This window comes from Pezoporus wallicus, unplaced genomic scaffold, assembly GCF_028554395.1.
Source record: "Pezoporus wallicus isolate ANWC-B61680 ecotype Strahan unplaced genomic scaffold, APGP_CSIRO_Pwel_v1 contig_371, whole genome shotgun sequence".
Classification (NCBI taxonomy): domain Eukaryota; kingdom Metazoa; phylum Chordata; class Aves; order Psittaciformes; family Psittacidae; genus Pezoporus; species Pezoporus wallicus.
In genome coordinates this window covers 85830-102399 of record NW_026640468.1, presented here as the reverse complement: position 1 = coordinate 102399, position 16570 = coordinate 85830, and the positions used below count along the sequence as shown (strand labels likewise).

Genomic DNA, 16570 nt, shown 5'->3' with positions numbered 1-16570 from the left:
CTGATCTTGTTCAAAAAGCAAAAGGATGACATTTCTTCTTCTTTGTCTTTTAGAAATTAATATATGTTTGGGGGTAGATGAAAAAGGGCTTTACTTTTGTTATTATTGCCCCTGGAATTGAAAGATTAGTCAAAACTAGTTTCATGTTTCTTAAATGCCAAAATTAAAATTTTTAATTGATGCTGTTATTAGATAATGCTTCTAGAAGGGCACTGAACAAAAAGGGCTACTGTGCAGAAAAGGAGGAGGGAAGGAAAGAGGTGCAATGTGATCACCGACAGCAATATGTAACTGCAAGGGTGGAGCATGTTTAAGACTGGTTTGTGGTTGGATTTAGATTAAGAAGAAGTGCTTGCGTACATAGTCTGAAGAGGAGACGAATACTGTAAAGCCACAGCAGTAAAGGCATGATCAGGTTAAGGGACTTCATGCTCTCACCAAGTGGAACTGAAATTGCATTTTCAGTAAGTATAGCCTTGTCTTATGGCTGTTTCACAATAACACTGCATTTCTTTTGTATGTGTTTTACCAATTCTTGGAGTAAGTCAGCTTTTACGAGTTATAACGCTTGTTTTGAATATCGGTGAAATTCCTTTCAAATCACCTTCATGCTTTCTCACCCACTTGCAATTAGTAGTGGTTAGGAACTTAGATTTATCATGAATCACTTGTTTCAGGGCTGTTTATGAAAGAAAATTGCTGTCTGTTGCAGAGTTTAACCATAATGTTAAAACAGCAGTACTTGCCTGAGCGTGTTTTACCTGCCAGAGCCAGACTGGGCATTTACAGCGCAGCTGATACCTCTTCTGTGACTTTAGAGGTATGTGACACACAGGCAGCTTCTTGTGAAATAGTTCACAGAAAAAATATATCTAATACCTATGTAATCAGCGTCTTATGTCTGTTTGGATGTTTCTTCAAGGTTAAATTTTTCTAATGATGAAATCTAAGGCTGTTTAACATGGTGTTTTTCTTCTTTAAAGTTGATCTTTTGGCTTTGGAATTTAGACAAAGGTAATTGGCAAAATTAAGACAGATACATTCATGCATAGCTAACCTAATTATGGGCATGAGTTTGCCCTTTTAACAATCTGTGGTGAAGTAACTGTGAAGAGGAACAGGATTGCTCAGTGTATAGGGCCTGCTTTGCTTGGGCCACTATAAGGTATGCACTATGGTTGTGAGGTCTTCAATTTCCAGAGGTGTTGCGTGCATTTGGTTCTTAGCTTTATAGGACTTGTGGGTATGTACACTGAAAGTCAGTGCTACAACAGTTTCCCAGGCTGAAGTCAGTGGTGCATAGAAACTGCTTTAAAACCTGACATGCTGTTGTAGCTCTCTGTGTTTAAAAATAACAGGGTGGTAAGAAGTGTTAAATTTCTAAGAATATGTTATTTCGTTGTATTTTCAGACTGGGCTGTATAAAGTTCTGTACAAATTAATGCGTTCATTAAATTCTGAAGAGAATAAGCAGCAAATAATAGAAATTGCTGTGACTCTGTATAATATAAAATCCTCTAGTTTGAAAAAACAATAGCTGCACTGTTGCTGCAAAATTCTACAGTGTGACTGCTATTCATTTATTAAACCCTATAATGTCCTTTTAAAGGGGACATTTAAGAAGGCCTGATGCTGTAAACTTGTGAGCACATGTAGGCTGCTTTTCCTTTCAGTGGAGGTACTCATGAATACAAAGTTAATTACATCTAAGTGTTTGCAGTGTTGTGCCCATAAACCATGGTTGTCTTGGCGTTCTCCTGGGGTAGGCAATGATGTGGTCAGGATTTTGAGATGCATATTGAAGGGGTTGCTTTTAATCATGGGGAAAAACACATAGCAAGCTAAATCTCTACTGGTTAGTTTGAAAGAAGTGCTATCATTTTCTGTTAGGTTAATTAAGATGAAGCTGTGAAGGTTTAATTTTGCCAGTGCAAAATATTTGCTCCTTAAAGTAGCCATAGCTATTCACTGTTCATTAGATTAGCTGTCGTAATTTCAAAGAATTGCAAATGTCATTAGACTCATCTGAATCAGTTAAGTTTTTATTTCTAAAAAGTAGGAGTTTGGAGATAGACACTTGTCTTATATCAGTAAACTGCCTTGGACATTTTATCTGGAAAAATAATAGTGAAAGTAATCTTTTTAAAATCTCTTACGGGCTGAGAACTTTAATACCATATTTCTTGCTGGAGGGGATTTTTATAGTTAAGTTATAAACACCTGAGAATTACATTTATAATGAAAACTTCAGGTCTGTTTTAGCCACAGCAGCATACATAGATTTGAAGTGAAACTTCTAGAGATTGATTTCATGCGATGGAATGAGCTGACAGTGAGCACTTGCTTTTGCTTCTTACGGGCAAGATCCATACTGAGCAGGTATTTTGCTTGTAGAGCCTTGGATGGTATGGTTTAGTGTGAGGTGGTGAGGGGGTTGGAACTGGATGATCTAAAGGTGGTTTCCAACCCTAACTATTCTATGATTCTACTGTGGAATGGGTTGCATTTCAGTGTTCAGAAGCTTTTATTTCTTACCGTAAATGAGATCATGTTGCCAAGTAATTTCCTAAATTAGTTGTAGGATTACACTGTTTAAGCTTTTCATGTAAATAACCTGGTTCTGTTACATTGCACAGCACTGTAGGTTCTTGCTAACACCTGCTTTTGGTCAACTGTTTCCACTAGAAGATAAGATTATGAATTACTGCTGAAGCGCTGTACTTAGTGGTTATCCAGCCATTCACGTGTAAATAACAGTCTACTGCTGCACAGTCAGCCCGCTGCTCCCTGGCATTATTTGCTTGATTGTTTTAACATTTGTATTAAATTCAGTGATTAAGTGTTGGCCTTGCTTTCCTTATGCAAGTAAATTTTCCCTTGAAGTGCGTAAAAGCTTTCCTTCCATAAGGAATATGGAATGAGGTCAGCAAATTTTCCATGTACCCTGTTCAGAGATCAGTATTTTTATTTCTCCATCCTTTCCTGAAGAGGGAGAAGTTAAGTAGCATGCAGCCTTGGAAATAAACAAGTATGTAAATGCTGGTTTGTAGAGGATAAGGTCCCCTGCTATTTACCTCATTCCATACCACATATGGAATGAGGTCAGCAAATTTTCCATGTACCCTGTTCAGAGATCAGTATTTTTATTTCTCCATCCTTTCCTGAAGAGGGAGAAGTTAAGTAGCATGCAGCCTTGGAAATAAACAAGTATGTAAATGCTGGTTTGTAGAGGATAAGGTCCCCTGCTATTTACTGCAGTATTTGCTTGATGCCTGCTTACTAGGAAGGCGTGCTGTGGCCTGTAGCGGTTCCTCCAGGTTCACATAAAAAGGTATGAGTTAATCAGGACATGAATTGTACGGAGTGGAACCCAGAAGTGTCAGGAGTTTGTGTGATACAGGGTATTCTCTGCTTTATGTGTGTTAAATCCTTTTGCTAAAGGGAAAACAGTATGGAAGTGAAGGGCAGTAAATGGAATAGTTTATTTGCACACTTTCAGAATATCATTAAATAACTTCACAGTGGGTTTTGGGGTTTATTTTTATTTTTCTGCAATGACTGCTTTGGTGTTTTCTTCCTCAGTCATTTGTAAAGCACTGGGAATTTTCAAATATATGTGAAAAAGAAGGTTGTAGTAAATGATGGAATATGTCATAGAAAATCTGTGAAAATGAGGAAATTGGAACCCTCTCCCATTTCAGCAAGAAGATTTGTCTTTGTGCATGCTTCTGGAAATGAAGTGCAAGTACCTGCATTTTATATAAATATGTTAAATGATTCCAGGTACTCTGGAATGAGATGCATAAACCTAATGGAGGGGGGTTATCAAGGTAAGGTCTTTCAAGCAACTCATTGAATCTTCCTTACAGATAATGTAATTTTAAAAATAATTTTTTAAATGGGACTTTTTATTAAAAAAGAGAGGTTTGGAGAGAGGTAAAATCTTTTCAGTGAGTTATTATGTGAGCATCTGTTGTATGATTATGTGCATACACCAGTGTTGCAAGTGGGCATTAGAAATTGTATTTATCCCTATTTTTTAAGGAAATTAATATATTTAAAGCCTCTAGTTTCACCTGAACTGTGACAGTGAAATTATAAGGGAGCTTGTGCCTTAAATGTCATGTATTTTGTTCATACCTTTTCATCAACTTAGTAGTTGCTTAATATATCTATAATATTTTTTCTCTGGTTCTGTCACTTGCATTGTCATAAAACCAGCACAACTTTCTCTTGTCACAAAAAAAGTACAATTTTTTGTTTTTTCAAGAGAGCTCTTCAGAGGCTAGAACTTTGATGTAATTCTATTAAACTGAATAGAGTTGTTCCCACATGAAGTTGTAGTTGTGAGTCAAGGAACAAATCCATTATTTGAATCTAAAAGTAATTATTAATGCCATGTCTATATGTGGAAGTACTGGTCAGTACGCTCCTGCTCCCTTTTAATAATTCACATATCTTCCTTGGTGTTACAGAAAATCTGTTCTGAGAAACATGAGCAGAATGTAGCACTTTTAATCACATCTTATCTGGTAATTACTTCTGCAAACAGGGATTTTAAATCACTTTTAGATTTTGGTTTGCTGTCTTTTTTGTAGGTGAGGTTTTTTTGTATAGTTCTTTCCGGGTTTTTTTTCATGAAGGCCTGCTCTTACACACACCAGTGATGTGCAAATCCTGTCTCAAGCCCCTCAATTTCTTGCACTTCTTCAAGCTAAGAATCTGTAAGTCAAATTGCAGTTTGAAAGAGTTGATGTCCAGCAAGTTTCAGCTTGGATTTATTTTTATAGTTAGTTTTAATGCTCCTATATAGGATTTTGAAAGAAAATATCTGGGAGCTAGATGCTTGCCAGTAATTACAGCATCTTTTTAAATAGCACTGGGCATAATGAGGGTGTCATGCAACACTCATCCACTTGTCCTCAGATCTTTTAAAGGCTTGAGATTTTTTAGTTTTTTTTCCAATGGTAATTGTTTTCTGCAACAGTTTTAAATAAAATCTTACCCATATTTTTTAAATTGGGAATGAGAAGTAATGGGATATGTTTGTTCGGTTCCATACCACACTCATTGCCATAGGATCTGAGTAGCTTCCACAAGTGCATTAAGCAGTGAGCTAACATCTGTCATGTGTTGTTTATTGTCTCATCCTCTCCCCTGGAGAGAGCTGTGTGCAGGGGACTGTCTTATTTCAGAAAGGGGAGGGAGAAGGGGTTGCTCCCACCCTTAAATACATGCTGCTATGTATATGTACTAGAGCAGGCAAAATTAGGAAACTTGCCGTGCATCTGGAGTGGAAGGTAGTGGTGCTTCTGACCAGGCCTTAGTTCACAGCACAAGTTTTAGATGAACGTGTTAGAAAGTTCAAGAAATCTGTGTGCTGTTGAGTGGAGAATTTGGAATGGAGGAAGAGGCTGGTTGTTGCCTGTGATCCTTGGTCAGCAGTCGGAGGTCGCCTTCATGCTGTTACTGCACAGGCTGCAGTGGCTGGGTTAGAGGGGATTCTGGTGGGAATCAGTGTGAAAACTAGAAGGCCAATGTGACAGGCGTGTGGTAAGCTGTGTTGCTACAGTCGCAGTGCAGTGTTCAGTACTGCTTAGTCTTCTCTAGTGCCAAAGGCTTCATTTTGAGACACTGAGGTCATTGAGCTAAGTGACAGCCGCTGTGGAACTGCGTCACTTTCAGCTGCAATGGGAGAGTTCTCCCAGACAAGTGGAAATTTGTAGTCATGGCTGTTGTGAGATCTTAGTTAAAAAAAGAATTCAGAAACTGATGGTGGTGGATTGGCATCTCTGCATCTTCAGTTAATGGAGGCTGAAAACTGCCTACTGCTCTTTTAAGTTTTCAGCATCACCTACGCAGTCTTACTTTTACGTAACATCTGTTACAATTAACATCTATTGTAAGATCATCTGTGATTAAAGTTTGCTTGGAGGTATGTGTTTATTTCTGAAACATGAGTCCACTCAATATGGTTGCCTGCATTTGTAACAAATAAACCCCCCCCAACAACAACAAGAAACCAAACCAAGAAAAAAATAAAATCCAAAACCAGGTAACCAACCAAAAAAACCCAGACACAAGCAACCAAACAACAAAACCCCCATAACAAAGGATAAAATGGACATGGTATGTTCGAAAAAATTGTTAGGAGTATGCATACGCTGTGTTGAGCACACAATGCATCAGAAACAGATTTCAGGTCAGAAGAAAATACTGCTGCTGAGGTCTGGAAATGCAGTTGGTCTACAAATGTTAAAAGGCGTCTGACATAATTATACTTGGAAGTCAGCCATCACCTGTTACTCTGAAGTAAAAAAGGGTAGAAAAAAGAGTTGTGGATTCCAGGAGTAGAGGGTTAAGTGACAGAGTGCAATTTCCCATCTGTGCTTCAGTCCTTTCTTCCAGTAAGGCTTGTGAACATCACTAGTGCTTTATTGATGAACCTCAGCCAGTCCTCCTTGGTGGTGTCATATCTTGCAGCCATAAGCTAAATAGAATTGATGTAACTCACTTCAGCAGCTGAAAAAGTGAGAGGAGAGGGTGAGAAAGCTCTTGTCTGTCTTTTAGGTTCTTCCTCTGAATAATGTATCTGCTCTTTGGAGCAGATACATTTTTTGCTTGACTTACCAGAAAAGAAGGTGTTCTGGTAAACAAGTCATGCCCCAAGAGCTGGCCACGCTGCGAGAGAGCTGGGAAACAGTGAATTTCCTGTGATCCTTGAAAATCACAATCCTAGATGAACTCTGGGCATTGACTGAGTCCTATGCTGGTAGGCATAGGCAGAACAATTTCTGTTGCAGAAATTTACACGAATATGCCAATTTCTCAAGGAAAAAGGAGACACTTCTTCAAACTAGCCCTTGCTCAGTCCTGTTGCAAGGACTTTGGACTGAAGAGGTAGTTTAACTGCCCAGGATAGTTACTCCTGTTTGACACTTTCAGTGCCGGGTGATTACTTGGTCAGTAACTTGCAACTCAGCAAAGCTTAGAAAAAATAGTTGTGGGGTTTTTTTTTAGGTTTTTTTTTTTTGGCTCTTAGTTGTTTCTTCTTCTAGTATATACAGTTAGGAAAATAAAGGAAATCTGTCTGAAGGTGCTCTCACCTTCAGCCATGGTTGTGGCTAGCATAAAGTGATAATGGTTCAACTCTTCATTTCAGTTGGTAAACTGGCCACTGAAACGGTGGTTTGTAAAGTCTGCTGTAGTCTGCGACTTTTAATGCCTCAGAGAACATCACTGGTCTGTTTGTTTTCAGAGGATCTAGGTGATGGTCATTCAAGGTGAAATGGTTTATACTGCCATTGATCTCAGCATCAGCATGTAGTTAGGAGTAGCTGAGATGTATAGTGTTTGGGTAGAGACACTAAGAGGCAGATACTTCTGCTTCAGTGTCTGCTACAATGTAGGTAAGAATTTTTTCCACCAATTGGTAAGACGACTTGTTCTTCTGTATGATTCCTTTAATTTTTAGTAGTCTAACAGTCTGGAAAATAAAACCAGAGTTCTCCTTGGCTTTGCTTTTTATAGTTAGATGAACAGGTTGCTGAACCTTAAGTGCCTGTGTTGGGTCTGCTGTTAGGTGAGGAGGTGGTCTTAGTGTCAGCTGCTTTCACATGGTTGGAGATCATGGGCTGACGTTCTCATTACCTCTCCAGTGCTGGAGGCTTCTGAGATCGAGTGAAGGGGTAACCGAAGATCTTGCTGTTGCCCGCGTCAGCTTCAGTTTTTGTCAAAGCAATGCTGACTCTTCCCAGTTTGTCTAAGTAATGGTCCTGTGGACTATGGTTTCAAGCATGGAATCTCGATTCTTAAGTTCACTTTTCTCCTGCCGTGGCCATTTCATCTGAAAACAAGAGCAGCACATGCTGGAATCATGATAATAAGTGGCAGAGATGATAATCTACATGGAATAGACAATGTGTAGCCTATTATAATTAAAAGGGAATTATTATGCTCAAGGGTAATTATGGTGAAATGTTCTGTGTGAGAATACTCAGGTTGAGGGAAAGCACTGTATAACGTGAGTGGACTTGTAGTGGAAGCCACCTGGTTTTAATTTTGCTGGCTCAGCAGTATGTTAGAGCATAAATGTTTAATCGGTTGTGACATTTCAGTGCATTTATATTAGATTGCAGATGTTGAATTTCTTCATAAGTGTATCTTCTCTCTATTAAGTAAATTATGGGAAAATATTTTTTCCTTTAGCTTAAGAAATGGAATTTCAGTTTATGGACTGGTAGTAATGGCTGGCCTTTTAAAATCGTTACTGGTAACGCATAAGAGTATCAGGCACAGAATGTGAAACAGCTTTAAAATTTCATTTTTGCTGTCGATTCCCACATTGAAACTCAGCTTAAAATATTGATAAAATTAATTCCTTTTACAGTCACCTCACAGTGTTGTGATGTATGTACCTACAGTTTCCCTGTCTGCTTTTGCTTTCACGCTACCCTACAAATATTTTTCAGATAAGAAAATCAAATGCAAAATTTGATGCATAAGTAGCAAAGGGTTTGGTGCAAGTAATATGATGTGATTTGTACAATGATTTGAACAGTGTCAAGATAGAATTTAAACGTAACAGGACAAAACCCCTGTATGAATATACATGTTAGGTAGTCCCAAGAGCATTCCCGAATTGGGTTTCTGTGAAATTTAGGGAAATACAAGCACTTGTCATGCAAACATTACTTGACAAATCAGTGTTAATTTAGGACAGGTTTTGAGGAGGGCATCTCAAAGAAGCAGCCACATTTTTTAAAGTGCTTGCCCATTGGCAGCAACTTTTTAAAAAATGCTGAATATATTGCTCAGAAAACATTTCCCAAGTTTTGTTGCTTTGTGGACACATTAGTGTTGCACATATCAGGTTTAGTTATAATTAAAATCAAAAATATTCAGAAAAACTTTCTGAACTCTCCAGAAACCCACCTGAAACTGTAGCTGGGTCATGCCATTTATTGCTTGCATATCGAGAATTGCGCTCTCATTACTGCTATTCTGTCCTTGCGTTTAAAAAGGAGTGTTAAAACTCAGTGGAAGTCAGGTCATTTGGCTTGCATGCATACTTAAGTTTGTGCAGTTCTTTGGGATTTGTGTCCTTTATCCAGCAATGTTTTCATATGTGTGGCTAGAATAAATCAAACCTCGGTATTTGAGTGGGTAGTGACCTTAGAATGATTTCTGACATAGATTATTTGCTTCCAAAAAACCCAAATCCTTAATTTTTATGTTAGAAAGAGGAAAGTAACTGGGAACTACATGGAAGTGCAGTTGTTTATTAAATAAATTGCTCTGTGTCATTTTCATGTCTTCTAGTATGAAACAAGTGATACCAGACATGTCTCAGGAGCAGCATTTTGAAGTGTGACACAAATCGAATACTGATGAACTGGTTGCAATCATTACTTCTTGAAGTAAGATTTTTTTGATGCGAAGTTCATATGAATTTCTTTTCCTTGATAAAAACACAGTGCAATTCCCTCTCTTCCTTTTTGAAATAGATGTTGAGAAACGAATTGCCAAGCACAGAAAGAACCATCTGAACAGGGATTGAGGAAGAGCTGCACACAGTGGGAAGACATTTCATCGAAGTGTAGTTCATAAGTAGATGAGCATATGTTACAAATATGTTTATTTTGCTTTTAAATATAGTGAAGGCTAGATATCTTCATAAATGTTTGAAGGGGAGTTGATTTCTCAGCAAGAAGGAAGTCATAAACAAACTGACCAAATAAAGTTAAACATAGCAGACTGCTTCGCTATGGACTTCTGAAATTCTGGCAGCCTCTGGCATAGATGGGTTTTATTTAGTGAACCAGTTCAAAGCTTTTTTTTTTTTTTTGTCAGCTTCAGATTAGGTTCTTTTTCTGTGTAGTAATCAAACTGCAGACTGGCTCTTTCAGAGTTAGACTTTCTTCAGCAGTGTATTGCACTGGACATTTTTATTGAATTCATATGTTACTTGATATGAGTACATTTTAGCCCCTGAAGGAGGCAGGGGGAGGCTTGGTGTTTTCATTTAAAAGAAGTCACTGTGCAGATGAATAAGACTGTTTGTTGTAAACAATGACAACGTCTGTGTAAAAATATTCAATAAATAGTGTTTTCTTGAATTTTCATGCTAACAATTTTCTGGTCAGTTTGAGGAAGAGGTGTTTTGTTTTACAAAGGTTTTTTTGTTGTTGTTGTTTGTTCCTTTTTTTTTTTTTTCTTTGTTTAGTTCTGGCCTGCAGAAAACATCCCTCAAAGGGCAAATTGTCTATATGGAGAGTTTATAACATGAGATTCATTCAGGGATTTGTTTGATCAGTTCAGGGTATAGGTCTGGTGTAGGTATTCAGGTTTATAGGCCTGACCCTATAAATCCTGTCTCATGGACTAGTAGCAGTTCTTTCTTATCTGCAGTTAATGAGGAAATCTTAACAGGCTGCCCAGGCAAGTGGTTGAGTCACCATCCTTGGAGGTATTTAAAAGATGTGTAGAAGTGGTGTTTCAGAGACATGGTTTAGTGGTGAGCTTGGCAGCGCTTGGTTAACAGTTGGACTTTATGATCTTAAGGGTCTTTTCCAACGTAAACAACTCTATAATTCTAAGATTAAATTCTGTCTGAAGGGAACCATTCACTATTGAGCTCTGGGGTGGGGTTTTTCCCTTTCTTTTCCTCAGGAGTGGGGAGAAGTTTGATCTGACTTTGGAAAATCTTGTAAAAATGTAAATGAAAAAACGTTTCATGTTTGATGGGGGGGTTGATACTACCTTCTAAAGTAGTACAGGAGAAATATATTGCTCCTTAGAAACTTGAAACTTTTCTGTATAATTTTCAAAGGTCAAATTGCTTTAATTCTGTTTTGGGCCTTGTTTGTGTTGTATTTCAGCCAGCATTTTTTGTTGCACAGTAGTGAATTTTTTTTCCTTTCCCCCCTGTTTTTGCTGAGTGTAAACAGTTCCTTGCTGTGGTTACACAGACAAATATAGCAGAGAACCCTTTTCTGGGAGAAGAGTCTCCGTGAGCATTTCTTAACCATTTTTGGGAAGAATTGATCTATCTGTGCATGCGTGAGAGGGAGGCAGTAGCTGTAAATTGAAGTGACATCATATATGTTACTCCCATTGATCCGCTTTTAGACTAGAGCCAGGATAAAAGGAAATGGCATCAGGGAGGAAGTATGCTCGTTTAGGCAGAGATCCCAGTGTGATAATGGAGTAATAATAGAAATCACGCCACTGTCAATCGGTTGCTGCATTAGTCTGAGGCAGATTTCCCCTTGGAGGAGGCTTTCAATGACTTCATTCAAGTGCAGGCAGGAGCGAATGGGATATGCAGCATACCAGCTGTACAACTTTTGTGATTTGTGTCCTGGCTTAAGGGTGCGGTGCAAGTGCTGGTGCTGTGGATACTGAAATAGATATATCTGTGTCACATTTCATGGCTGTGAAAGGTCAGTAGTCAAATGTTTCAGTGGCATTTTTTTTCTAGTATAAGGGGTGAATCTGGCATTTACTGCATTTGTTAATGTAGGAATTGATAAATACGGTCCTTCGTGTGGGTGGTCTTCTGGGGTGTGGGGTTGATAACTTCTGTAGCTGCCATACCAGATTTTTGAAGAGGCAAGATTTGTTTTCTTTATGCTTTTTACAGGTTAGGGTTAGGAGTCAGAAAACTCATGGGTTTGTTCCAAGATTATTTGTAGAAACCCTTTCAATCCTACTTATGTCTTGAAAAGGTCTTGTAACAAATTAGTGTACACTGAATCTCAGTACCAGTAAGCTGCTTTGATAGTAGTCTGAGTTATATTTTCGATGTTGCTACATTTTCTTTAATTCTTTCATCTTGGCTTTTTCAATTACAGACCTAGTTTTGATGCTTGCAAATCAATTGCACTTTGGTTTAGTGTTAACAGCTTCATCATTCAAACTTTTAAACCACCACATCGGGTAACATAGGGGAAGCAGGGGACAAATGGCTGTTTAGTGGCAGGACAAAGCAAACTCCTAGAAAAGGCTGAAGAGTTGCAAAAGTTTTACGTTCTTAAGAGCAGGATAATGTGTATACACTGCAGGGGTACATAGTTATAGTGGGGATGATGTTTAATTATTTGGGAGGTGACAGAAAACCTCTGGTGTACTTGATGGCAACAGTATTTATTTGTACTGTCAGTACTTGCAACTGGGGAAGGGGAACCCTGGGAAAAGGAGTATGATTTCCATGGGGCAGGCATAGTTTGGGGCAGGAGCTGTTTAGTTTGCCGTATATATAGGTGCTGTTGCAGCAATCATTGCTGTAATGAAAACTACTTGATACTTGCCACATTTCCTGATTGAAGTGAGCTACTTTAATAATTGCATATATTTGAACATTTTGAGCATGCTCCAGTACAGTTCAGATTATATATATATACACACATGTATCTGTAAAATATTTTATTTTATAAACAGGAACACTGAAATTTTGTGTTTGGGGTATTATGGTTGTTTTCCTAAACATTTTCAACATAGAGATTCACATTGACACAGTGAAACTTATTCTGCTGTATTTTGCTATAGCTGCATTGTGTGGGTTTTTTATACTGTATGTTAGATGTTCAGTATGCATTCAGAATATGACCTGTTGTAAAGAAAACAGGCTTCACAATACTTGAAAATAAGTTTACTCTTTGTTTTCTATAGCGTTTATATATTGGTAGCACTTAAAAGCAAGGGTGCCTTTGTATTAAGCATAAGGGAAACAAGTGAGAAATTGACAGCGTGCAACCCAGACAATCGTCATGGTGTGAAAGATGAGAAGTAGCAGGTGGATGGGACAAGTAAGAATGGCAGTGGTGAAAATAAAAAATAATGGAGCGTGGGTTTTTTGACAGAGAATTTGAGTTCAATTTTGTGGAGCTCATTTATAGCAGTTAAAAAGCTGCTTTGCTGGTAATGTTATTCATATGACTGTGTTCAGGGAAAAGACTTGCAACCCCCCTGCAGGAATTCAGTAGCAGTCTCTGTCATGAAACTTCAGCCGAGCTTTATGTCTCTTTGCTTAGGATAGGTTTTTCTCTTAGGCGGTGTCTCTTTTGTTAGTACAGGGTAAGATACGAAAGAGAATGTAGCAAGAGTACAAAATGTAATAGCTGCGCCCACTAGTGCCACTTTGGTTACAGGTCTGTCAGCGTTTCTTTTGCTAGTATCTCCCGTACTCCTTCCACCCCCCCCGCCGCTTGCTAGCGCTTACCTTGCATTTTAATTAAGTCCTGAGCTGGAAACTGGTATGTAAAATCTCATCTTAGGCAGCTGGAACGTGGGAAAAAAGCAGAAGGCATGGTCTCAGATGTTTTTTTAATCTGTATTCTCAAATCTAAACTGGTGAGAGTTTAACCTGTAATTCTGAAAACTCTTCACCCATAATGCACACGAGGCAGAGGTAAATTAAGGACATAGCTGTCGCTCAGCTGCTGTGCTTTTGTTGGCTTCAGTAAGATTCTGTAATGTTATCTTAAAGAACAGCTTTCTGTGGATGAATATGTATAGCAATTATACTGGAGATATAAAGTAATAACTTTCAGCTGTTCTGTACCTATGTATTAAAGCAGCTGTTCTATAGTTTCTACAAATCAAGTATTGCTCTGCTCTCTTTGTTGGCAGGGAAAGCTTTCCAAAAGAGAAGTTACCTTTCTGTGCATGCTGTTCTGCAACATTTCAGATTTTATTAGTGCTCAGAATGAATTCAGTTACTCAACAGAGCCACTTCCCAGAAGCCTTCCCTGTTTTATGTTTTAGTGAGTCTCACCATGTCCAGGCAACTGCTGTTGGACTGCATTTTAGCAGTTGTTCTGAAATTGAAATACTCACTATTTTGAAGTATATGACTATTTTTAACAACTTAGTTTTGTTGGCAGGCTTCAGTATCACTTAGAAAAAGTTTCAGTAAGACCTAGTAAGATGTGAACTTTTCTCAGTCTCCAAGAATACAACTTTAATGATAAAAAATAGAAGGATATCAAAATGCAAGGAAACCAAAGCATTACAATCCTAGAGATTTCTTTCCCTCTTTATTCTGTTTAGGTACTAATGCTAAGTTATGTCAGACTGAAAGGGAAAAAAAAAGTCATGTTGCTCAATTGTTAATGGCAATATTTTACAGATTTAGACTTATCAGAAGATACTAGATATTTTCGTGGACATGCTGTCAGCGATCAGGATCCTGACTTGTTCAGTATATACCTCACAGCCAGGGCTGTTTGTTGGAAGAGGCATTTTGTTTAGCTGAATTAATTTTGTATCTGAATTCATTTTAATGCATTGACGCAGCAGAGGGGGATGTAGACAGCAAGGCGGGAGCAGAGAATCGCCAAATGTGATAAAAGCTAGAATTAGTGTTGAAGTAACAGGATATCTTTTTCCATTAATCTGTCTGGAGAACATTAGAAGTGAGCAGTGCTAGTTTCTTTTTGTATGCAAAAGCTTACATTCACATTCTTCCTCCCTTCCCCCTTCTGTTTTTGGTGCCCTGCAATGGTGAATAGTGGGGAAAGCTTTGGGGCATATAAGAAACTTCTGACTGATCACCCTGAACCCTGAATTTCCAATAGATGTTTCCTGGCAACTGGTGTAGTTTCTGTCTGAGCTCTGTTTGAATTATTTATTTATTCATCCTATAAGCCTATTAAACAGAGCACTTAAGCACTTCAGATTTCTTGTGCTTTTTAGGTTACAGTAGGTTCAACTTGAGAATTAGAGGTTCTGAAGTCAGGTGACTACTAAATACGTATACATGTATAGATAGATATATACTGTGTGTGCCACAGACATAACATTCTAACATGTCTTTACCATACAGTGACGGATGGCTTGTGACTCACTGCACTAAAATATGCCTCAAAATGTGTTGCTACAACACTTATTTTCCGTGTCACTTATTTGTGTTGCGTTTCTTTGTTCATTGTGAGAATATCATGTAAGTGCTTGTATAACAGATAAAAATGACACACTTTAAAAAATATACATTCATATGCCTGATTGATTCCTGAAACTATGCACTGTAAATTATTCTGGTATTTTATTCTTTCCAAGCCCAAACAACATAGAATTACTTAGCATATGTATTCCATGAAAATCTTACTTAATAAGCTATGATTATGTTTCAATAAGATAAGCATGTTTTAGATCTGATCTAACTGTAGTAATGAAAACCACGTAAAATGAATCTTAATTGAGCCCCAGCACAGGAGTCTTTCAGAACATAGACACATAAACCCTGAGGTTTTTCAGAAACAATTAGAAGCTTCTGTATTTCAGGCACATAGGTTATCATAATCTTATCCTCTTGGTTTGTTTCCATTTAATTACCCAGTCAGTAGAGATCTTTATTCACGTTTTGGCATTTATTTTCCTCTTAGCTTCTCCCTGACCAGCTGGTCTTACTTCTGGAGTCTCTCTTGGAGGTGAAGACGTTGTGTCCTAGAATACTGCAGTGCTTAGAGAAAACGTACCATCTCCGGGAGCAAGATGCTGAGGTAATCACTTAAAAAAAAATCTCCCCAGCATACACCATTGCATTGTTGACTAGGAGTAATAGTGTCCCAATAGGATTAGGATCCAGGCTCATTCAGATGGATTGTTTCTGTTTTTTTCTGTGTCTGAGTCTGAAATCAGATGTTCTTAACTCCAGTATTGTTGCATCTTCAGATGCCTTAATTACTCAGTGTTTCTATGTGGTTTATATGGGACCAGGTGTGTTTATATACTGTGGTAGTAAGGAGACAGTGCAGCCTAGATGCCATAATGATTTACATGTACCTTGGGCAGCATGTTTGCTCAAGTCTTAAATTTCTCTTTGTGACATGGTGAGTGTGTGTTAGAGCACATTTCATTTTAGTTGTGTTTATTGACTCCAAATGCAACTGTGTCTGTTATGGTCTAAAATTGTTCTTTCCTGTGGTCAGCCTGTATTGTTCCTGTTGACTGCTCCAAAGTCTCAGGATTTAGAAGTTTGCTTTCCAGAGGGATCACAGTATATTCTGGTTTTGGACATGAGTTTAAGGGGGAGTCAGTTCCTTACAGTTGCTCCTAGTAAGCGCCAAGGGATGGTAACAGTCCCTGAGGAAAACAGTGGTTTATATGATACCGTGAATGTGAATTCCCTATCACAGGCACATATGAGCATCTCTGCTGCAAAGAGCTTAATGTCTTTGAGGAGCAAACCAGTAAAGCCATATTACAGCACACAGAGCTGACTGTTTCATAGAGTCCCATGAATTTCTCAAGATGGGTGTTGTGACAGCAGAAGTTGTGGCTGAAAGCACGCTTGCAATGAATCTGCTTTGAGTACGTAGCATTCAGAAGGGGAGGTAAGAAGATGGAATCAGTCATGAAAATAAGGGATGTGTAGATTTATATATAAGCAAGGGTTAGTTAGGAAGTAGCATATGATCAAACTAATGTGCAGCAAGGGAACATAGTAAAGTTAACGTGACATTTAACTCTAGTTTAATTAAAAACTACTGTGAAGGCTGTGGACAGTCAGTGTGCATGACTTACCCTGTTACAACTGAAACTTTATGGTAATAACTAAAATCGAAGG

General features: G+C 38.2%; 1 protein-coding gene across 4 annotated transcripts in view; it reads left to right on the top strand.

Annotated features, from left to right (window-relative positions):
- AOPEP (aminopeptidase O (putative)) overlaps nucleotides 1-16570 on the top strand; it is a 188030-nt gene that overhangs the window by 147989 nt on the left and 23471 nt on the right. For 3 of the 4 annotated variants that reach the window (XM_057418960.1, XM_057418962.1, XM_057418961.1), the window contains one exon: nucleotides 15387-15503. The exons of the other annotated variant lie outside the window; for it this stretch is intronic. In XM_057418960.1, coding sequence (XP_057274943.1) covers nucleotides 15387-15503 — 117 coding nt within the window. The remainder of the gene's footprint in view (nucleotides 1-15386; nucleotides 15504-16570) is intronic. 4 annotated transcript variants of the gene reach the window in all.